A 24826-nucleotide genomic window follows, 5' to 3' on the forward strand; every position below is an offset into this window, starting at 1 on the left:
TAAATTTAATCAATGTTTTCTCCAAAATCTAAAAAGTTAACTACACTTAATTGAATTTCTTAATAATCGTGAAAACCATTTTTTTTGCTTATAAATGTGACCGGAGGGTGTAATAATTATTTTAATATATATAACAGATTAACGTAACCATTAATATTCTAAACAAACTGATAATTTAATTAAAGAATATGTGACAAGTTAATACGAAAAGGATAAAGTATTTATCTAACTCTCTCATTCTATATAACATTGACGGTTCAAAAGATATATATTGTCTAACATGTTGCAACTTCTAACACATAACATATTCGCTTGGGTTCAATTATTCTATTTTCTCAAATGATTATTATCACCACGGTGACCGGTGTAAATCTACTTAAATGTGTTTGAATCTCATTCCAAAAGCTTGTTCAATGAGTAAGGTTGTTCTCACACATTTATACATTTAATAGTTCGAAAACCACAGTCCAAAAACCTAAGTAATATGAGACTCCAACAAACTACGAACACCTTTCATTACTGATATTATATGATAGTAGTAATTATTAAGGAGGTATGTTAAAAATGAAAAGTAAAAAAGCAAAATTTCAAAACAATCTTTTCAGAAATACAATTTTGGCCTTTCATATTATGCAGAAACATTTTTTCATACATGACAAGAAATGTGGGCTATACATTTTTGCCGTGAGAAAGATCCTCCCTGTTCTTATGTAGAAACATATTTTCCCAATGCAGTTTCTACTATGCCAAAGCCACAAACTTCATATTTTCAAAAATCTATTGATACATAAAAAAGGTCTGATAAAGGAATTACTTCTATCACAGATATAGTGATAAATCATTGATGAACCCTACCTCATTAAGAGAACGAACATGACCATGACCATGAAGAACTCTTTGAGCCAACCAAAAGAAACCTCAAAAACGTGAGTCATCAAACACCCATGGTTCATGCAGAAACAGCTCCCGGCCATTCATTTGGACGGTTCCAGCAGCAATATCCTCTGCCCGCTTTCTTGAGGCTTCAGCTTTTCTGGCTGATGCAGCAGCATCCTGCAGAAAGCAATCCAGGTACTAGCAATTTAGAGAAAAGATTAAATTGGCAATTCCCTGGACAGAAAACTTTTTCTATAATCTTTACTTTAAATGCACCACACATTGTTAAAGTGGTCTTTAACGATGTCATCAATGGCCGATGGTGGTCCATGGCGGATGGCGGAACGCCAAAATCCAGCCATACCGGCTGCTTTATGGCGCCAGCATAGCTTATTATGGCGGAAAAATCCACAATATCGGCTGATATGTACCATTGCGGCAAGCCCAAAACCACCATTGATATTCGCAATGGTGCCGCCATGGCCGATATTAAATAACACCATTGATATTCGCAATGGTGCCGCCATGGCCAATATTAAATAACAGTGGTCTTATAATGAGAGCATATTAAGATTTATCGTAGGTCAAGCATGGTTTTAAAAACCGATACCGTTATCACCGCTTTCTATATTGAAGAACAAATTGTCATTAATTCACACTGCCACTACTGCAATACACTGAAATCGCAAAAATCTTCACACGAGCGTGAGTGACGCTACCGCGACCGCTTTTTAAAACCTTGGATCAAGGTAATCCCGGTTAAGATGTTGTATGTTCATAAGACAAAACCCTCCTCTCTAATTGCAATCCAGAGTAGCTACCAAAGTCTTTAACCTTCAAAAACTACCCTCTAACAGAAAAAAAATCTTGTTTTCCCTAATTATGGACCTCATGATAATCATAATTTAAATATTTATAAAAAAATCATAACAAGAATTCAATAAATTATGGTAGAAAAACACAAAATTGTAATGTTAAAAGAAACCTAATTAAGAAAAAGGGAAAGGGGGAAAAAGAAGAGACCTTGTGTCGCTTCCATGACAGGAACTGGTCTTGTGTGAGGGTAGATGGAGAAGCGATTGGCGTCTCTTTCTCGTGATTTTCCTTCGTTTCAGTTTCTGCTCCCATCGTCGTCTTCGCACGGAATAATGAGTAATGAAGGAAGGGTATAGATAGATGGTTTTTTTTTTTTGACGAGAATAGATAGATGGTTGGTTGAACTGAATTGGAACAAATTATATTTTACAATTTTTCATGTTTTTATTGTTTTGTTTTTTCATTTTATGTAGGATTGAATAGTTTTTTAATAAAAGAAAGTTACATTTTATTTATATGTTTGCTACAAATTTTTCAACATGCAATTTTAATAACGTTTTTTTTTTACCGGCAATTTTAATAACATTAAAACTAAATTTGTTTAATCTTTCTTAAGTTTTTAAATAATTTTCGACATGCAATTTTTTTAATAAATTTTCCTCGCTAGCGACTCATAATTTAGTTTAACATGATAAACAAATTTGAAATGTTTATAACAGTCTCTATGAAGTTTATTCGATTCAATAATCAGCTTATCCCGCCTTTTTATAGAGTACGTTTGGTTTCCTCTTTTCTTGAGAAATGACCTCTTTCCCAAGATTCGGTCAAGACTATTAGTTTCTCCACACGTCTCTCAAGCCACGTGCAAGATAGAATGGATAAAGAATTGTGTGTTAGGATTGGGCGGCCATGCGAATATTGTTACATTTATTTCAGAATTTGATCATGGATCCTCCCTTTTTAGGCTCAATACAATCATCGCAATCCACAATCTATTAAGCATGGAAAGGGTGAAGTGTTTTGGTTCGAACGTACTGTGATCTTAAAAGTTATCTAGTGATGAGTTTCTAGGACGAGTTTGTTGGACATATGACTCCATACACAATAGAAGGTCTAGCAAATATTTCCTAATAAGACCGTAAGGACCCTTCAATAAAGATCCATTAAACATAGCCTAATAAAGCGGCAAGAATCCTTAAATGAATGTCTAACATAAAAGATTAAACAATTAGGAAGAAAGGGTGTCTCATTTAAAAACATATGCCCTTTTAGGGGATTAGAATGCTACCATATTATTTACATCAAAACATGTTCTTAGAATGCTACCTTGTCCACCTTATTCAACAAAAAGCATTTGAAACAACTAGGTAAAGTAATGCCTTAGACTATTGAGCTCCAAGATCTTAGAATGTTATTCGACGTTATTACTTGAAAAATCCATGTCCCTCTCAAGTATGACAATCAACCCCTCTTCCTCTGTTACTACTGTGGGGATGTCTTACTTTGTGGCGTGGAACTCTTGGGGAATGACTTGGACCTCCTATGGATCTTCAATGCGCATTTGTTTCCCCTTCTCGGGTTCTACTGAGCGGTCCAAATCTATGAAGTTCACTTTTTGTATGTATGGTTACGGGGATTTTACTACAACTATCATCACTTTTCTTACTCTTAAGATATCTTGATAAAAAATTTAGGTAGTCACTTGGTCACCCTAGACTACCCCACTCGCCCATTAGGTAACAGGTACTTCATGCATGGATATATAGTTGACAAGGTAGCCCCAAAGATGTTGAAAGCGGGTTTTCCTATGATTATATTGTATGAGGATGAGACATCTGCAACAAGATACCTAACCTTGACCATTTCTTAATTTTCATTCATCCCAAACATTGTCTTGAGGGTGATGTAGCCTTTCACTTGCACCAGCTTGTTAGATAAATCGTCTAACATGCCTTAGAATGTTCAAATTTTGGTATGGATCTAATTCGAGCCTTTCAAAAGTGTACTAGTAGAGGATATCTACAAAGCTTCCTTGGTCGATCAATACTTGATTGATCTCCCAGTCGTAGAATTGTATCGTTATGACCCTGAGATCATTTTGGTGAGGATGTATTCCAACGACATCTTTACCAGAGAAAACGATTTCAAGTTCTGACTCCCTTCTTGAATTTGGGTTGGGGCTGGAGGACGATCTTTCCACTGCCATGATTTTCTGAGTGTATCTTCTATGGGAGGAGCTGAGTTATCCTCCTTCAACAAACCCTTCAATTATGATATTGAGTAGGGGTGTTCGTGGTGAAGTTTAGACAATTTTGATTCCTAAAATTCTTTTGAACCGCAAGAGAAAAAAACTTGTGGTTCAGATTGGTTCGGTTGACTTTTAAAAATAAAAATGAACCAAACCAAACCAAACCAATGTGGTTTGGTTGGTACAGTTTTTTACAAGACTTTTATTGAATCATACATACACATATAGAGGACAACATAACTTTGTATTCAATCATTTATATATTATTAAATAACAATAAACTCGTCATATTTAGACAACAACTTTTATTTAATATAAAAAATTAAGATTAGACAAAACTGAAATAAAGAACATAAAGTGATAGCATAAAACAATATAAAAAATATATAATAAAACAGAAAAAACAAAGGAGATAAGAGATTATAGAAGATGGAAAAGAAGGAATATAAGATAGGAGAGATTAAAGAAAAAGATGTGCGATAAAAGCGAAATTGGAAGATAGAACAATAGCATAAAAATAAGAAGATGAAAAAGAAAGAACATAAGAGATGAGAGATTAGAGAAGGAGAGGCGAGATGTACCTGGTGAAGAAGATGAGGAGAATACGCGATAATGCTAGGAGAGTTTTAAGAAGTCTGAAACTGAAACCCTAAGTTTAAGAAAGAGAAATTGTTTGTAATCATATAATAAGGCATAATAGGTTTGTGTTTGGGTTGGATATAGGTTTAGTGAAGTTTTGGTTTTAACATAATATTGGTTTGGTTTGGTTTGGTTTGGTTCGGTAAACTGAATCGAGTCACGAAGGTGTGTTAAAAAATAGCCCAGACACATCCCAACTAAATACAGTTTTTTGTAGTTTTTAATTTAGTTTGGTTCAGTTAGCAGTTTTTATTGAGTCAGTTTGATTTTGAGCATCTTAGTATTAAAGGTGTGGCAGACTAGTTTGTCTTCATCTCTTCCCCTAGCTCTTTAACTTTTCAAGATGTGGAGCTTCTAGGTGGATCTCACCCTTGAGATTTGGAGCAGCCTTCTAATTGGTGAGAACCTCCTTGGCCACACTTTTTTTGATGTCCTTCTTGAATGAGTTGCTTAATCTCTTTTTTCAGTTGGTATAAATTTCCGGTGTGACGACCCTTAACCTTATGATGCTTGCACCATCTATTAGACTCAGACCCTATAATGTTAGACTTAGGGGCTGGTTGTGGAAGAATATCATGATTGTGGAAGACTTCGCGTCATATTTGTTCTTGAAAAGTGTTCAGTGGCGTGAATTTCTCAATTGGCCTTCCACTACGGTTGAAAGTCTCTCGGTCTCTCACATGCGAGGTATATATGACTCCTAGGTTTCTATTGGGATGCGTCAATAGAGGCAAATGTTTGTTCCATGGCGTCCCTATCGTTTTTCTCTGTATTACTCAAATCTCCATTGATATAGCATTTGGCTCTCATCATGATTTATGCCATAGATATGGTCGGCTTTTACGTGAGGGACTGGTTCAAGTGCATAACCTACAAACTGTGATAGAATGCCCTTAGTTCATGTGTATGACTTTGTTGGTCATTTTTCTAAAACTGGCGAAATACTCCTTGAATGACTTAGAAGACCCTTGGTGGACATTGAACATGATTGTGGTTGATACCTTCCTATGCTTGCTTGTTGAGAACTGGTGGATTAATTTCTTCTCCAAATCTTGATACTAGTAATTGACAGGCATGGTAAGTTTATGTACCACCTAAATCCTTCATCCTTGAAGGTTCTAGTCAGTAACTTGCACTTTAAAGAGTCATTAACGTTGATGATAGCCATCTGGGTGATGATGGAGGTGACATGCTCCTGATGATCGCACCTTTGTCAAACTTCGTTAGTGAAGGGAATTTGAAATTTTCTGGTATGGGCCCCTCAAATTTTGTTTAAAAGAGGCGGGGATCCAGGGCTTCGATTTCTTCATGGATTTCGACCTCCTGCTATTAATGATGAAGGTTGATGATGTTGTCTTCAAAAATTTGATTATGGTGGCGCAGTACTTCCATAGTAGTTTACATCTCTACTATGGCCTAGTTATTGTTTCCAAAACTGCTACCAGTTGACATGACACCTCTCGTTTGTACCATTTTGAGGACCCTGATTGAGGCAGTCTATGATGGGAATGTAGGTATTGCCTAGGTTTGTTTTACCATGGCCCACATGAGTGCCAATTGTACTTGCTAAAAGCACATAGTTGAAGGAGAGTCACCTCACGTAAGAGACTCTGTATGTTTTTTTTTGTGAAATTAGTGAATGGTCTCTTCCCGATTCTAAGATAATTTAGAAGAGTCTCCATTCATTCCAATACATGGGATTATGAAGGAGCAGTTTCCTCCTTTCTTGGAGAAATGACCTCTTCCCCATGATCTGGTCTGTTAGTTTCTTCTCACGTTTTTCAAGCCACGTGCAGGCTGAAATTTTATTTATACTCAAGGAACAGCTTATAAGATGAAAATCTATAGTAAAATAACTTCTAAGTCAAATTCTAGGTTGTAGGATGTTATCAATACTTTTTGCATCAATCAAAACCATGATCGGTAACTCTCCGATTTTTCCACCAGTACAAAGATTCTCAGAAGCATTATCCATTTTGTTTTAATATCAAAACTTAAACTTCAATTATACATTAACTTTCATTTGATTGATATGTAAGTAACCAAATACTCATATAAACATAACTCTCCAAAACTGATACATTATAATAAGGTAGTCAGTAAAATCCCTTTAGAGCAACATACAAATTTATGTGCTTAGATATGCAGTTATGTAATAAAAAGTTCTAACAGACACAAACAACATTAAGCAGTAGCAATTTTAGATGACAGACACGCGTCGACCGCCTCTCCAACCGTCAGAAAAACCCATTGTTTCCCAATTTTGTCCACAAAGTGAGCAAGCTTGAGCTTGTGAATTACTAGCCACCTTGGATTCACCATAGCTAACTGTAAAAATCATATAGCACAAGTGTTATAGATTCATTGTTTAGTATATTATTTATCAAAAGGAATGAAAAGTCATAGTAGTCTCACTTCTACGCCGCGCGAATGCAACCTCTTATGCAATTCCTCGAGTGCTAGAATTCCGGACGTATCAACGTTCATCAGGTCTATTAAACAGAAACCAAGAGAATCATTTGAGTCGTATCGGTTTTGAAAATGTTAAGTTAAATATCTGAATTCCGAAAAAACAATGTAACAAAACTCACTAGTCATGTCCATAATTATGGCTCGAACGTTTCCTTTAGCAGCTTCTTGAATCTCGTCTTCTTCCACGACCCACTTGAGTATTCTGGAACAAGCGAAAAAAGTTTCATACATGACTGTTATTAAGGGATATTATTAAGTCCCTTTTTCTAGATCATTTGTTAAGTGCTTGCCTTTCTTTGACAAAATTGGCATTTGCGAAGCAGAGTGAGCCGGAACTTATGCGAATCACCACGATGCCTGGCGTGCTTATGGCCATCGGATATTGAGTAACATCACAAAAGGCTTCTGTTCTTGGAACTCGTCCTAGAATTTCCACTCCAGGTCGAATCGATTGTATTAGTATCTTCGCAAATGAGATTGTCACCTGCACAACATGCATCTCTCGGTTAGTGACTTTACTTAGAAGACAAGTAAGCAATAAAAAAAACTATGACATGATATCAGAAGAAGATCTCCGCGGATAATCTGATATGAGACGCATGTAACAAATTTAGTCCTTTAAATTATCTGAGTTTGAGATTGTTCTATGACTTACGGCTACAAGAAGACCGATCTCTACGGATGCAAACAAGACGCCGAAAAAAGCGCCAATACAGGCAAGAAAGTCTAACTTGTCAACCTTCCAGATATAGCGAGCCTCGTTTAAATCAATTAGTCCAGGAAGCGCGGAGAGGATGATAGAAGCAAGGATAGCCATAGGTGTGTAGTATAAGAGCCTTGCGAATAATTGCAGGAACAAAATCACAGTAACTGCCATCACAATATTCGATACCGCTGTTTGACATCCTGCGCTGAAATTAACCGCTGTCCTTGAAAAAGAACCTGCAACAAGAAAATGTATTGAATTAGGAATATCGAGATACAATTTGCATATATTCTAAGATACTCGTAACCATGTTAATGATTAACAAAAGACATTACCGGTTGCGACATAGCATGAAGTTAAGGATCCAGCAATGTTCATGATTCCCATTGATAGCATCTCTCTATTCCCATCAAGTTGGTATCCCTTGATGGAAGCGAAAGATCGACCAACAGCCATCGCTTCCTGAAACAGAAGTTCATATGGCCATAAGTATCACAGGAATCAAAATTATAAGGTAAAAGTAATAGTTTTGAAAAAAATTAAGCAATGGAATACTATTAACTTACTGTTAGTGCGATAACTGCACAGACTAATCCGATTTTGGCCGCTTGCCCAACATTTTGACCATGGAATTGTAACTGATGAACTGAACTCTGATTCAATCCTCCTTTGACATGTTTTATCACATTAACTCCTTGTTTATCAGCTTTCGATAAATACACGATTAAAGTCGATAGTATAACCGATAGAAGAGGACCAATCGCAGGCAACCAGAAAAGTTTTTTGTTTCTTCTTCCCTAAAATGAAACAATATCATTCATTTAATCCATATATCATAGCAAAGTAACGATATTCGAATACCAGAATCTTCATTACTTACGATGAAGCGAGTAACGAGAAGGAAAATCAAGAAAGAACATCCGAGGACAACATTCATAGGGCTCCACTGTCAAAATAGTAACCAAATATCAACAACAAGATCGACACAAATCCAATGATTCAAAACATATTTAAGCCAAAACTATAAATGAAAAGATGAAACAAACTCACTTTTTCTTCAGAAGAAGTAATTTGCTGATGTAATGACTTATAAACAGAAACCAACACTGAAACTGCATCAGTTTTGGTGGTGAAATGAGTGATCCCTAAAAGACCCTTTAGTTGCTGAAGACCAATAATGATTGCTGCTCCTGCCATGAATCCAACTAGTGCAGCATGTGAAAGAAAATCCACAAGAAAACCCAACCTGTAAATAAACTATTTGGTTTATAGGGAAAAAGAGAAAGTTTAGAAGAAAATTTGCATGCAAATGAGAAAAAAAATCACCTGAAAATACCGAATCCGGCTTGAAAAATTCCGGTAAAGAAGGTGACAGTGAAAACAAAATCTCTATAGGCATGAGGGTTAGCAACAGGATCTATGACTTTTGTGACCAAGGAAGATAACAGCATAGACACTACAGCTACAGGTCCAATTGCAATGTCTCTTGAGCTTCCCATCACAGCATAAATAAGAGGAGGAACAATACTTGTATCTGAATATAAATCAATTTTAACTCGGCATAATCACTTTTGAGTCTTTTAAAAAATAATCCAAACATGCACAATAACAGAAGTAAGTAAGACACTTACATAGGCCATATTGAGGATCAACTTTTGCCAAACTTGCATATCCTATACTCTGCAACATTCCAATGAAAAAAATTGAAGAATATAAATGTTAATGTTTCTCATGCATTGTTTTGAAATCATTCCTTTTTCTTTTGTCCATCCATTAATTCTAAGAGAACGTACATGCGTCCGTCCGGAAGTATACTTTTCAGACGAAAAAAATTGTATCTAGTATACTTCCGGAAGGCCGGACGACAGCAAGGTCGTCTTAAGTTTTCAGAGGCCCCATGCAGGTTTATCATGGCTTAACTGTGGAAAAATATTTTATGAGACTCTTTTGAGCCATCGTTTAACTGTGATCATGTGCGGTAGTCCGCTTTGCACGCACTCAAAGACGGTCCTGGATGACTGAAGTGATATTTGTGAAAACCTACCTGAGGTATGCAAAGGCTGGCAAGAGTCAAGCCAGCTAAAAGATCATCTTTAAATTTAGAAGCTGTGTAATCTTTCAACCAAACAAGAATAGGAAACAATTTCTGCAAGAAACACAAAGCATGTGCATGAAAACTTTTCTTCTTAGAACAAAACCATATATTGTTTCCATGAGGCAAAAGTGTCTCTTTGATTAAACTCAATAGCTTCTTCCATAATGGTGGTGGATTAGGAGAATCCAAAACCCACCTAGCTCTCTCAATTTGACTAGTATCTTCAATATGAAGAACTCTTTGTTCTCTCATAGTTGAAGTGTTTGGGTGAACTCTGTCAGGGATCACACACTAGTACTTAATGTACAACAACAACTTTATCAGTTAATAAATACAAACATTCCACCAACACCATTCAATTTGCATTGGGATCAATTTATGTGTATGAAAGAGAGAGAGCTTTAAATTCTAGTAAAAAAGTTGTATGCTATTTGAGGGGTGGTTGTGATACCACATTCATTGGTTTGTGTCAAAAGTTGCCACCTTAATAAGGTTGTATGAACACGTAACACTCCTTTAATATGATTCCATTGGGAGCATATATTCCTGGACTAGAAATTTTTTGGCTTTTTGTGTTTTGTCAAAATTTCATTTCTAACATAAATTTGCATGTAATAGAAATTATATGTGGTTCATCAACCTCTTGGTTAATACAGCAAGTTGTTACTGATAGGACTCTGCCATAGTTTAAAAGATTGTGATAGGAATTTAGATTTCTTACTGTCTTCAACTACGCGGATTCAACGGTCGAGATTTCAAATTCGATATTTTAGATTTTTAAAAAATTGTATTTAAGCGAAATTAAAACCGCCTGTCGGTGAAGGCCTTGAGTTTCTGAGAATGTGTTCCTCTCAAGGTAGATGTTAACAATCTCTGCGTTGTAACAGTCCATACAGAGTTTTTCTCTAACTTTAAATGGTCCTGCTAGTGGACGATAGAATTGGTCATTTTGGATTAGTCGGTAAAAAAACAATTTCACATGAATTTGAAAGACATACTAGTATTAAGCAGCAGGCACATTGTTTTCAGTGGTATTGATGTTGTAAATAACTCAACTCAATTATTTTCAACCCATGAAAATGAGATGCACACTGGTCAGGGTGACCTCACACTTATTTTGTTTCTTTTATTTAGTTACAAGCTCTTTGAATGATTTGATCATTTGGTTTGATATGAGAAATCTGATTTGTAATTCAATATGTGTGAATTTTGGTTGGGTTAATTAAGATATAATTTGACTGTGGGAGTAGTTGAAAGGTTGAGATATGTGTGACTTTTGGTTGGTTTAATTAGATCTATTTTAGTCAAATTGGCTCATGGAGATTATATGATGCTTGCTAATCTAGTAATTTATAGAAAAATTATTTTTTTAATAATAAATTTGGCAAAGCTCCTAGAAGAATACTTATTTTGGTAAATATATAATATGATAATACATCATATATCAAATATGCGCATTATTGTGGCAAAGCTCCTATACAAAGTAAATTTATGTATATATCAAATCACATCGTGGTATAGTGGTATTTGCCTGCGTTCTCCAGCGCAGAACAAGAGGGTGGATGCCCTATCCAAAATTTCAAGCACCAGAACATCACGCGGCAACCATTCCTTTATTCAGAAGTCGTAGAACAAACCCTACATTGTCATACTAGGCCTGGTTGTGGTCTTGACTGACAATAGCACATGAGGCCAGAATCCTAGTACTGACTGACCGTGTTGAGGCCAACCTCGAAAGAGAAGGACATGTTCATATTCAATCATAGGAGAAGCTTAAATGTTTAAAAAAATAGGAATTCAGAGATATTTTTTCCGAAATCCACGTGGGCTCTGTGGGAAATACCTAGGAGGGAGAGCCCTCGCCAAGAAGATTCTCATAGTCGGATACTATTGGTCGTCGATGGTTTAAGATTCTAAAAAATACTCAAAAAATGCCAACAATGTCAAAAACATGGAGACATTCACATTGCCACACATCTCAGCTCAGTAAGTGGATTGCACGACCATGGTCATTCTCCTAGACTATTTTGTTAGCGCAACAATCGGGGGATGATCAAGCGAGGAGCATTGTTATTTTTGGGATATTTTGCTTGAGCAACACACCTTTTTGGGAGACACACCACCTCTTCACCTAAAATATTAAGGTGATAGGTGAGTAGGTTTTCCCACTTATTAATGCTCAAGTCACCGCATTCGTATCCAATGTGAGATTATTTTCTCCAAACTCACACTTGCATTATTCTCAACATATTTTACCAAATGGATTGAGAATGAAGCCCTATCAAAAGATCATGGCAATCGACATTCATAAATTATTTATACTCTTGTTTCGTTAATTGAGATATTGCATGCCAACTATGTTTGGTATTGCCTTGTTATTTATGCTTCATTTTCTTGCGTCACTCCATGTATATGGGTATATGTAAGTGCACTTTCTTACTTTTGTAAATTGTTTGTGTGTGATATGTTGGTATTTGTGTATTACAATGATACTTCTCATGGCTTGGTTTGTCTCTTTTTGATGTTGTCAAAGAGGGAGAAGCATATTCTAGAGGAGACAAAGCTGGGATGCACATATTCTGGGGAACCTTCATGTAAGACACAAAATGCATCGTCGCAAGTTTTTCCATCATCAAAAAGGGGGAGTATGTGAGTACACTTTCCCATTAGATGTTTTGCATGATGTCAAAACTAGGAAAACTTTAGTATTTCTGTATATTGGACAGGTATCTCTCTGAGTCATTATGTGCACCTTTGCATTAGGGATCTTAGAATGCACTTTAAACATGTTTGGAAAATGTATCATGCATTAAAAATGAGTTTCAATGCATTAAAAATCAGTTTCTGCACAAAACACAAGTTTATGTGTCAACACATACGTGGTGTGAGTCGACACATGCGCTTCAATAATAAAGCATGCAACCTCTATTTGCATGAGTCGACACATACAACCTTCAGGTCGACACATGCTGTAAAAACTACTCTTATGTGTCGACATATACGATTTACAGGTCGACACATGTGTTGCATTTTTAAAGCCTATATATTATGTTTCTATGTGTCGACACATAGTCTTGCACAGGTCGACACATGCATTAACATGAGTCAACATGACTTATATGTGTCGATAATGATATATTTTTTTCTAAAGATTTGCATTCTTTTTCAAACTTCTAGGTTTCCCTTTTGCCTTCAATTTGCACACTTATAAATACTTCATACATGCATCATTTTCAACTTGATGAAACTATAAACATACAAAGATTGCTCTTCATTTTCAATATTCCATCTATGCATACACACAAACAAATTACACATAATCATTTTTTGTCTGGGTGTCATCTAGACTAGGTTGATAACGTCCAATTTAGGTTGGTGTACCGATGTATTGGGTTGAGAATCTTTGGGGATTTCATCAGAAAAATTGTGATGTTTTATCCTCCAAGATCATGGTGTTGATTTGGAGGTTTTGACAAGATCAACATAATTCATATTTGATTGAATGAAAGCTTTGAAGAATGAGAGATTTTTGCAAAGGAGTAGCGTGAGACAATGAATCAATTGGTAATCTTGGGTGACAATAATTTACAATTTGGATTCAACCAAGTGAAAGCTTTGAAGAATGGTGGTTTCTTGAAAAGGAGTGGTGCCATACGGTGAATCATATTGGCATTGTTGGGTGACTTGATCAAACTCATATCAAGGAAAGGGAAGTGTTATGATCAATATCAAACATAGGGTTTGTAGGGTTGCTACATTTATCTTGTAAATTATGTTTTGCAAAGTAAGATTGATATCTCAATTCTGATTGGAATTGGGGGCATATGTAGCCATAGCAAGGATGATTGGTGAAATTCCTAAACAATCATTGTGTTCTCTCTCTCATTTACTTTTCATAAGCAAATTGTTAAATTCATTGATTTAGTAATCGATTCGTAGGGATTTCTCCTTTGATTGTTAAACGTTAAATTGATTTTTTGATTACATTACAATTCATTAGATTTTAAGTGGTAATTGACATCAACAAAATCAAAAGGAAAATATGAAAATCGACCGCACGCCAAGTGTTTGACAATTTGCTAGTTTACGTTTTTCTAACTAATTTCATTGGAAATAGGCAACTGTAGTGATCCTATTGAAACGATTGTTTGAAAACTTCGTGTATTAGTTTCTTATCATTGTTATACATTCCTTACGGTATTGTGCATATTTGAGTTTCCAATAATCATGTTCGTTCTAATCTAAATATTTCGCTTGCCATAGTTTTTGCGCGTTTTAAAAACAATTTTTAAAAGCAAATTTTACTCTTGGGACTTGTTCACGCCCTCTAAATAAGTTATCGTCGTCTAACAACATAAAGCTCGTCTAACTCTTTCATGTGCAATTTCTGCTCCTGTGATAACCTTTCTTCCAACTTCTTATCGTACATTTCGTGTAATTGTTTCTTTTACAATTTCCACTTCTGTGCTAATATTTCTTCAAACATCTTATCTTAGAACTCGTTCATCTCTTTCTTTTAGGATTTTCATTCTCGTGCTAACTTCTCATCAACGAGCTCGTTCATCTCTTTCATTTGCAAATATTTACTCTTTCTTGATGTTTCAAAGTATAATCTTAGGCCGATGTCTTGTCCAAAACCACGTCCACGTCCATCGTGCTCCTTTGTTTCGATTGTTTATACAAATATATCATATCGTACATGTGAAGCAAAGGAACCTTGATCGGCCTGATCAACCAACATATTCTACACCAACATCAATAAGAGGTCATTACCAAAGCGATTTAAATTAGACACAACAAATTCTATATTTAATATTCTAATTGACAAAAGAATACACACAATCTTCTTAGCGACTGTACGTGAGGCATTTGAAGTAAACTCTCCAATTGGTCTTTGTCATGCTCTCCTCCATTTCTCATGTCGTAATGACGGAGATAGGGAGTGATCACAACTTATTGAGTCATCTCCAAGTTGTTGTTTTTTTTTTCTTTTATCATTTCTTCCTCAAAATTCATGTAACACCCATGAATCAATCTACGCGTATTTAATTTTTTTTCCTTATTTTCCTTTTTTGATTGACTTTTAACATGCTATAAACGTAATGAAAATATTAACTTACATGGTTGTATCTAAAAATCATAAGTATAAAACACAATAAGATTATTCTTCAGGAAATAAGATTATTACTAACTAAGAAATCAACATAACTACGAGAATTGACAAACTTCTCCCAAATATGCTTCTCAATATAATTATATTTTACAGTTGAATGCTTAAGATAAAAGTTAGGCTTCATAATGTAATTATGTGTGAGTTATGACATAAAGTCCATTCAACGTTCACCAGTATAAGAAATTCACTTATTGTTCAACTTATCCTCATCACTAATTTCTCCAAACTCAAAAATAGAGTATAGCTACATCAATAAGTATGTATTAGTAATTAAAAAGATACTACCGAATAATGTAAATTATTATTAATACCTTAATTTGTGTCTATATGCTTTATTTCAAATCAGCCAATACCTGAGTTCAATTACCTATAAAAATATTCACATTAGTACTTCCAAGGCACGTCACATAGCTCCTAAAAAGGAAAGAATTCTTATCATAACAAGTCCAAGTTTTATGATCAGATTGATTGGTAACCTAACTCCCGAGTTGAGGATCTATGTTAATTTATCCATCATAGTAGTACCTCTAGATTTTCTTTTTTTCCTCTTTAGTAGAACACTCATTTGTATGAGTGTCGCTATATTAATAATACATCTATGTTCAAAACAACCACAAAAGAAAAACAACAACACATTAAAAAACATTCACTAAACTTTCAATAAATCAATAACAATAATAAAATTAATAAACCTTTAATAACTCAATAACAACAACACTAATTCTAAACCCTCATTATCACATAAACAATAATTCTACAATATCTCAATATACCTAAACATTTTATATCTCAACAACAACAATAACAGTAAACCTTCATTATCTCAATAACGACAAAACTCCAATATCTCAATAACACAAAACTATCAATAACTCAATAACAACAACACTAAACCATCATTATCTCCATAATTACAAAACTATAATATGCCAATCTCAATATACCAACATGTTTCATATCTCAATAATAATAACAACAACAGTAATAAACATATCACTTATCTCAACAAAACAACTAAGACAAAATTTTCATTAACATTCTCACCTCCAACAACAAATAAATATTTAGAGTGTGTTTGGATGGAGCATTTTAATGAGGGAAAGTAATGTTTTGAGGGAATTTAAAATGATTTGACCAAAATCCATTGTTTGGATACAAAAATGAAGAATTGTTAAAATGATGGAAATTTATGGAGTATTTCATCTAAGTTAAATTTAATCATTTTGAAATGACACCAAAAACCAAAGAATTTGAAATTCCTCTCATGTTCCATAAAATGTATTTGTTAGTATTATTTCTTCAAATTTTACAAATTGGTCCTCATATTTTCCAAAATTATAAAATTGACCCCAAAAATTTTTTAAAAATTGCAAATTGGTCCTTAATAATTTTTAAAATTTACAATTTGGTCCTTCAAATTTTTTAAAATTGCAATTTGGTCCCTACTTTTCAATTTTTTTATTTGGTCCAAAAAATTTATATTTTATAAAAAAATACCCAAAAAATCTAACAATGAATTACCTTAATACTTCATCCAAACAAAATAATTTAAAATGAATGGATTTCAATTGAATCATTTGAATTGCTTTGAATTTTAAATTCCCTTAAAATTTCTAATTACCTCATCCAAACACACTCTTAGGGTTTAGGTATTAAATATCAACGATAACAAAATCATAATCACAATATATTTCAACAACATAACTGTTACATGTTTGGTAGAGATATTTTATGTAGCGGAAATATTATGAAGAAGTCAAAGATATAAATATCGTAAGAGTTTCGTTTTTCCTAAGTATCGTTGTGTTTCTCCTTCATGTTTTTTCTTCCTATTTCGTTACTTTGTACAACCTAAAGCAACATTGATGGAGTTATTTTCATGTTTACTGAAGAACTAGGTTGAAAAGATATGATGGTAAAGAAATAGAGATGACACGATGGTGAACCAGTTGGAGATAAAACGTGTGTAGGGTTCTCTTCGTTAATAGAAATGAAAAACTTGTTAGGGTTCAAAATGATTTTTGTAACCGCTGAATGTGAGTTTTGTAAGGCAATGGAAACTAAATATACATGACTAAGTAATATTTGTTTCTTGAATAAGAATAAAATATTTTACACGATTTGAATATTGGATATTCCAACCGTAGTGAAATCCTATTAATTTAATTTAATTTTATCAAAGTGTGAGTTTTTAACTATTAAAAAATAAAAAAGGAATAACATTTCACCACTGTTGGAAATTCCAATCGTTAGGAAAATGTGACTTATATTAAGTATAAAATAAATTAAAAAGAAAGACACCACTATAATATTAAATAAATCACTATTTTGCAGACGCTGGAATTCAAACTCATGAACTTTACATGATTTCTCGAAGGTTACTACCTATATCTAATAGTGATAAAATATAAATTATTTTTAATTTAAAAGTAAATAAAATGATAACATATGATTTACAAAATTGTCAAAATGGTCCTACAATCAATCATGATAAAATGATTGTCAAAATATGTATTGTTTATAGTAAAGATGAGACCTTATTTAATTACAATTTAACAAAGAAAAATTGAAAGATTATATTGTGTTGTAGTTCTCACTTGAAGCACCCTCAAAGACATCCTGATAAATATTAACAATTTGTTTAAAAAAATTTATAGTCTTTCACATTTGTATAGTTACGTAGAATGATCTTAGTAAACAAGCACCATTCTTCAAAAAATTTAAAATAAGCAATAAATAAAATGTTCATAAGGTGTGCTTTTAAATAAATAGAGTGAAGACCTATTTTAATCCCTTTCAAAAATTGCAGAGTTCAGATTAATCGTTGAGTAAAAAAAAGTTCATATTTAATCCCTTATAAAATTTAATCGAACCATGTTAGTCTCTCTATTAATATTTTTTATTACTTTTGAACTATGATTGAACTTCCATGTAAATTGACCTTGCCGATAATGTTAATCATCATCACCGTCAATGTTCCCCTCAATATCAACCTTCCCCTGCCGTCCTCCGCCACCACCGTTATTTCTTGCACCGCACTAGTGTTAGAACCCTAGACGACGACTTTTTCTCTTACGATGATAATGATAGTTGTACTCTTTTCGACTCGAATTCTAAAGCTCCCATTAGCAATAACGTTGTTGCTTTCAGACCATTCGCTCTCGATTCCTGAGAGTTATGGAGTTGAGGACGGAGGACTCTTTAATTGACGTTGAAAAAGAGGATGAGGATGGTGATGATGAGAAATAAAAAAATAAAATAAAAAAGAGCGATTTGGGGAACGAGAAACAAGAAATGGTTACACATGTGTCATAAATAATACACATGAAAGTTCTGTCATGGTTCAAAAGTAGGGGAAAAAAACCAGATTGAGAAAAATATTAGGGCAAATTTCACTCACCACCCTTGAGTTATGTTCAAATGTCAATCACACCCCCTCTATTTTAAAACTTAACACCGACCTCCCCTGCTTAATATTTACCATACACTAACCTCCCTTTTCTTCAATTTTAATGTTTAATATGATAAATCTATCTTAACACCGTTTACCACTGTAAAAACTTAAGAGATTTCCTTCCACTTTCCTTTAATTTCTTCTAGCTACTAAGGTTTCTTCTGCTTTTATTTTATTTGTACTTTTGTTTTTGTAGTAGATTTGTAGTATGATGCATCTATTAGGATATTATGGAGCATTTTAAGCCAAGTTGCTGTCTTGACAACAAATCCACAATGTCATAACCATGCTGTTAAAAACTTGATAACACGTGTATTAATGCTTACTCAGAAGGCAGTATTACCTTGCTCAAAATTAATGTACCAAAATTTCATTTTTCAAATGTTTTAGATATAGAATCTCAACAAAAATGTTAGAGGAAATGTAAAATAGTTCAAAGAAATCAAATACAAAGGATAAAACTAAAATCTAATTCAAATGATTGATAAGGAAAATGTAGAAAGGAAGGGCATAATTTTAAGAACTTCAAAAATCATGTGTAGGTTTTTTTTTATATGCTAAAGGTAACAATCATAATTTGAGGGGAGTGTTTATTCAAAATTAGTGGGGGTGTTTGTATTGTTTAGTGAAACCTTGAAGAAAGTAAAGGAAAGTGGAAGGGAGCCTCTTCTATTTTGAGAGAGGTAAATGGTGTTAAGAGAGATTTATCATATTAAATCATTAAAATTGAAATAAAGGGAGGTTAGTGTATGGTAAAAATTAAGCAGGGGAGGTCAGTGTTGAGTTTTAAAATAGAGGGGGTGTGATTGACATTTCAACATAACTCAAGGGTGGTGAGTGCAATTTGCCCAAAATATTAACAAGTGGACTAACTTGATTTGAATAAGTTTGATAAAAGATTAAATAAGGATTTTTTTCTCCAGAATTAATCTGGACTCTGCAGTTTTTGTGAGAGAATAAAATGAGTCTTCACACAAATAAATAAATAAATGAGTTAGAATCTGTTAACACCAGGTATTGTCCATTATTTTTTTTAAATCCGAAGAACCATATTTATTCATTCAACTTGAGATTTGTTCAATTTAATAGATATAATTTGTTTCCTTATGCAGTTTGTTTTTAAAATAAGATTTTCTTTTGGAATTTGTTTTATTTCTCTCACTTCCTATTATTTTTCTGTTCTTGATTTTTAGAATTTTAACTTGAATAAAAAATTATAAATTTTAGTTTTATAAAATTATTCTAATGTATATTACAAAATAAATTTTTTTTATTTGATCTTACGCATAATACTAAAATGATTTATTCTACAAAAGTTTTATTCATCCTTTTTATTTAAAAAATTCAATAAAAATATGCATTGGAAATTTTGATAATAATAAAAAAAAATTGAAAATATAGAATATTGAAAATTAATTCAAAATTAAACGAAGTATTTAGATAACAGAATCAAAGTATTATTAATAATCTTTTAAATAATTTTATATCATTTTTTAAGATAATTATACTATACTAAAAAAATAATTTTTTAATCAAAAATTTGTTAAGTTGTTAGTATAAAAAATTAATAAATCTAATATTTTGCAAAAATCATATATTTATTTAATAAATAAAAACTAAATAATTATTTTACATAGTGATAATTCATATATATATATATATATAAATATATATATATATATATATATATATATATATAAATATATATATTTATTTATTTATTAAATAAATATATGATCATATATATATATATATATATATATATATATATATATATATATATATAGAGAGAGAGAGAGAGAGAGAGAGAGAGAGAGAAAAATACAATGATTCAGATTCATTCTCACATAATTTCACATATATTTTCTCTCTTCTACAATTTTGAAATAAATGATGTAGGAGAGAGAAAAAAGACTCACCCATAATCTCCACTATTTATTTTAAAATCCAATGGTTCAGATTCATTCTCGCATATATATATATATATATATATATATATATATATATATATATATATATATATATATATATATATATATATATATATATATATATATATATATCATATGAGAATGCCATATATATTCTATAACCTTCTTGATCTCAGGTCTTAAACCATTCATGAATTTGAGACACTTAGACCTCTCAGCATTAGCAGTGTTGTAATGAGGACAATATATATCATATGAGAATGCCATATATATATATATATATATATATATATATATATATATATATATATATATATATATATATATATATATATATATATATATATATATATATATATATATATATATATATATATATATATATATATAGAGAGAGAGAGAGAGAGAGAGAGAGAGAGGGGCATATCATATGAGAATGACATATTTATATGAGAATGTGAGAATGAATCTGAACCATTGAATTTTAAAATAAATGGTGGAGATTATGGGTGAATCTTTTTTTCTCTCTCCTACGTCATTTATTTCAAAATCTATGAGAGAGAAAAAAAGATTCACATATAATCTCCACCATTTATTTTAAAATTCAATGATTCAGATTCATTCTCACATTCTCATATAAATATTGCATTCTCATATGATATGTCCTATATATGAGGGCATATCATATGAGAATGACATATTTATATGAGAATGTGAGAAGGAATCTGAACCATTGAATTTTAAAATAAATGGTGGAGATTATGGGTGAATCTTTTTTTTCTCTCTCCTACATCATTTATTTCAAAATCTATGAGAGAGAAAAAAAAGATTCACATATAATCTCCACCATTTATTTTAAAATTCAATGGTTCAGATTCATTCTTACATTCTCATATAAATATTGCATTCTCATATGATATATATATATATATATATATATATATATATATATATATATATATATATTATGATATTTACGCTACACATAAATATATTGATATTTTCATTTAATTTTAAAAATTCTATATTTTAAATTTTTTTATTATTGTTATTATCATTATTAATATTATTATTTTTATTATAAAAAGTTCGAATGGATATTTTTATTAAATTTAAAAAAAATGGATGAATAAGACTTTATTTGAATAAAACATTTTGATACTATTCTGATGATCAAATGGAATTTTTCATAATATATCTATTAGAATAAATTAAAATAACGTAAACTTAGAATTTTTAAATTGGTAAGTTTATGATTTATATTAAATTTCTAAAAATCAAAATCAAAAAAAGAATAGTATGTGAAAGAGAGAAAAACATTTAAAAAGAAAATCTCATTTTAAAAAACAAATTGTATTTAATACTAAATTAGGAAACAAATTATATCTATTAAATTGAAAAAAATTCAAAGTTGGATGAAAATATTTGAACTTTCAAATTTTAAAAAATCAATGAAGAAGATTTAATGTCAAAGTGGTGTCAACGGATCCTAAGTTTAAATTATATACAAAATCTTCTATAATGTAGCGAGATTCGGTTTACCCTGTAAAAAAAATATTGAATTTTCCCTTTGCAATATTAAGATTTCATCTCTTTAACCCCACAGTTGACCAAGTAACGTGTAATCTTCAATTTTGCTAACGTGGCATGTTCACGTCAATTTTCTTTTAATTTTTATTTATTTTTTAAAATTCATATTGAATTTTTTATTTCTTTTTTATTTTTTTTGAAAAAAAGTTTTGTTTTTGAAAACTTTTTTTATTATGAGAGGGGTAAATCAAATTCCGCTAATATTGCTGGGGTACAATACATTTTTTTATTTTGATAATTTTTACTAATTTTTTGTCCACATGAGTATTTTACTAATTCGCTAACATTACAGGGATAAAATACTTTTGGTTTTGTTTTGAGTATTAAAACAAATTATGTTCATGAGAGAATAATCATCCTATGCTTACTACATTATATCGGTTTTGTGGGAACCTCCTTCACGTGGTTGGCTTAAATGTAACACTGGCGACTCTTTCTCCACGCAGTTGACTTCTTCTATAGATTAATCATTGACTTCAAATGAGATTTTTCTACGATTTTGCTGAGTTGATGGACTACAATTCCCTTTTTCCTAGCCTTATTTTTTGGGAAGCTCTCCTTTCTCTCCTTGCCCCTTTGCTCATTTACAAATGTCAAGCTTTAGAATTGTTAACCATTGAAAGGGTCAAGTTGGGTTTTGTCGTTTCCTTTATTTTTTTTCTTGAGTTATGAGGTTTTTGCCTTAAAAAATGGCAATTAGTTACATTGTAACTTAACTACATACTAATAAATTATAATGTCATGACTTAAACTCCTTTTTATTAATTTTTTCATTACATATTTATTTATTAAGTATTTATATTAATATTCATTGTTTAGTATCAGACTTCTCATGTTCCTATTATCTATTAAATGTTATTATACACAATGTTAATTTTTTACTAATTTTTTTTATATTAAAAAAAAAAACTATTTTGTCCCCTACAATGTTAGCTAATTAGTAAAAAAACTCACATGGACAAAGAAATTAGTAAAAATTATCAAAAAAAAAAAAGCGAATTTTGATTTACCCCCTACAAAAAATTCAAAAAAAATAAAATAAAATAAAAATTCCACGTGAATTTTAAAAAATAAATAAAAATTAAAAGAAAATCCACGTAGACATGTCACGTAAGCAAAATCGAAGATTTCATGCCACTTAATCAACTGAGGGGGCTAAAGATATGCAATCTTAACATTACAAGGAAGAATACAATTTTTTTACAAGGGATAAATCGAATCTCGCTAACATTATAGGGAGTTTTATATATTTAACCTAAATAAATATATAAATATTAATATAGAAACAATAACTACTAAGTTGACTATTCACTATTACTTTGATCACTTTTAAGTTGTTTTACTTTTTTTAAAATGATTATATTTTTAATTTTGTAGATGTGAACAAAGAAAACAATTGTTTGGTTAAAAATTATTTTGTTCCCTATCATATAGGTGACTTTTAAAAAATCGTGTTAAAATTTGGATTTCATCTGCCTTATAAATATATCTCTGTTTTTCCCCTCAAGCAATTTAACCATCAATAACCTATTAAATATCATGTAATTTTTAGGCTTAATATCTTTTTTGATCCTGTATCTTAAGCGCGAGGTTCATTTTGATCCATTAACTTAAAAAGTTTATATTAGTCTGTTAACTTTTCAAAACATACCATATGGGTCATTTTGGTCAAATTAGCGACGAAAAAAATTCAAAAAGTGATATCGCTAATTTCACAAAAAGGACTAACATAATACGTTTTGAAGAGTTAAAGTACGATATGGACCTTTTTTAAGTTAAGAGAACAAAATAAAATTTGAGCTTAAGATACGGGACTTAAAAGTATATTAAACCAAATTTTTAAGGATTTGTATCTATTTTGCACCTTGCGAAATTGGCGATTTTTTAAAAATCTTTATGTTATGTCATTATTTTTGATGATTAAGTTTCTTGAGAGGTAAAAACAGGTGAATCTTCATATGGCGGTGAAATTTTTTTTAGGAGAAAACCTAGATACAATTCATTAATAAAGCACGTACCTCAGATTAGTCTATCCTCAGCAGTAGTCTCGGAACCAGATAATGCAAACACCTTCCCTTTAACTTGTTCCTTCTTCGTCTTTTCACACTTGGTACTAATGCGCCATTGCTCACCATAGTTGTTGCAAGTCACACTCGCACCTCCTCTACAATCATTAGCTTTGTGACCTAGCTTGCCACACTTGAAACATTTCACTTCATCACCTGTGCACTCAGAAGCACGATGACCTTCAACACCACATTTGTAGCACCTAATCGAAGTAGGAGCTCCTCCCCCACTTGGCTTCCTGTCATAACCAACTTCCTGTTTCCCTTTATCAGCATATGGCTTTCCTATGAATTGGCATTTCCCTTTTGTATCATTCAAATATTTATAGTGAGAAACATTCTCTCTACAATCCTCATCATAGATCCTACTCTTGTTAACCAACTCAGCAAAACGCAAAATTTGTTGATGACCAATATCCTTCTTGATCTCAGGTCTTAAACCATTCACGAATTTGAGACACTTAGACCTCTCAGCATTAGCAGTGTTGTAATGAGGACAATACTTAATCAACTTCTGAAACCATGCAACATACTCTGTCACAGCTTTATTACCATGCTTCAGCTCAAGAAACTCAACCTCTTTCTTCCCACGCACATCCTCCGGAAAATAATTCTCCAAAAATGCATCTAAAAAATGATCCCAAGTAATCTTAATTCCTTCTTCATCAAACCTATGAACGATTTTACCCCACCAATCCTCAACTTCCTTCTCAAGCATATGGGTACCAAAATGTACCTTATGCACATTTGTACAATTCAT

General features: G+C 32.1%; 3 protein-coding genes across 5 annotated transcripts; all 3 read right to left on the reverse strand.

Moving 5' to 3' along the window:
* Positions 1-598: 598 nt before the first annotated feature.
* Positions 599-2096, reverse strand: LOC131620615 (uncharacterized). The gene is made up of 2 exons (XM_058891747.1): positions 1900-2096; positions 599-1053 (listed from the first exon to the last, which is right to left on the reverse strand). The coding sequence occupies exons 1-2, from the start codon at positions 2002-2004 to the stop codon at positions 919-921; spliced, it is 240 nt and encodes a 79-aa protein (XP_058747730.1). The 5' UTR covers positions 2005-2096; the 3' UTR covers positions 599-918.
* A 4488-nt stretch (positions 2097-6584) lies between these two features.
* Positions 6585-11039, reverse strand: LOC131620613 (low affinity sulfate transporter 3-like). 3 transcript variants are annotated; one of them, XM_058891745.1, is made up of 14 exons: positions 10851-11039; positions 10574-10773; positions 9802-9903; positions 9389-9437; positions 9084-9291; positions 8808-9003; positions 8638-8703; positions 8324-8554; positions 8093-8219; positions 7707-7993; positions 7342-7535; positions 7171-7253; positions 6995-7071; positions 6585-6907 (listed from the first exon to the last, which is right to left on the reverse strand). In XM_058891745.1, exons 5-14 carry the CDS (start codon positions 9254-9256, stop codon positions 6764-6766), a joined length of 1578 nt encoding a protein of 525 aa, XP_058747728.1. In that variant the 5' UTR covers positions 9257-9291; positions 9389-9437; positions 9802-9903; positions 10574-10773; positions 10851-11039; the 3' UTR covers positions 6585-6763. The 3 variants fall into 3 exon arrangements, with proteins under 3 accessions (XP_058747728.1, XP_058747729.1, XP_058747727.1); XM_058891746.1 differs by having other exon boundaries at positions 10574-10776; XM_058891744.1 differs by lacking the exons at positions 10574-10773; positions 10851-11039 and having other exon boundaries at positions 9802-10567.
* Positions 11040-24019: 12980 nt separating this feature from the next.
* LOC131619138 (uncharacterized) lies at positions 24020-24826 on the reverse strand. The gene has a single exon (XM_058890276.1). The coding sequence runs from the start codon at positions 24824-24826 to the stop codon at positions 24020-24022; it is 807 nt and encodes a 268-aa protein (XP_058746259.1).

This window comes from Vicia villosa, linkage group LG7, assembly GCF_029867415.1.
Source record: "Vicia villosa cultivar HV-30 ecotype Madison, WI linkage group LG7, Vvil1.0, whole genome shotgun sequence".
Taxonomy (NCBI): Eukaryota; Viridiplantae; Streptophyta; class Magnoliopsida; order Fabales; family Fabaceae; genus Vicia; species Vicia villosa.

What these genes read in the sequence shown, in the direction of transcription:
- LOC131619138 (XM_058890276.1), bottom strand. Translation starts at nt 24,826, where the DNA reads ATGAATTGTACAAATGTGCATAAGGTACATTTTGGTACCCATATGCTT.
- LOC131620615 (XM_058891747.1), bottom strand. Translation starts at nt 2,004, where the DNA reads ATGGGAGCAGAAACTGAAACGAAGGAAAATCACGAGAAAGAGACGCCA. An exon ending in TGTCATGGAAGCGACACAAG is followed by an intron (nt 1,054 to 1,899) that starts GTCTCTTCTTTT and finishes TGCTTTCTGCAG; the next exon opens with GATGCTGCTGCATCAGCCAG.
- LOC131620613 (XM_058891744.1), bottom strand. Translation starts at nt 10,104, where the DNA reads ATGAGAGAACAAAGAGTTCTTCATATTGAAGATACTAGTCAAATTGAG. An exon ending in GCCGGATTCGGTATTTTCAG is followed by an intron (nt 9,004 to 9,083) that starts GTGATTTTTTTT and finishes GTTTATTTACAG; the next exon opens with GTTGGGTTTTCTTGTGGATT. An exon ending in GTGCAGTTATCGCACTAACA is followed by an intron (nt 8,220 to 8,323) that starts GTAAGTTAATAG and finishes CTTCTGTTTCAG; the next exon opens with GAAGCGATGGCTGTTGGTCG.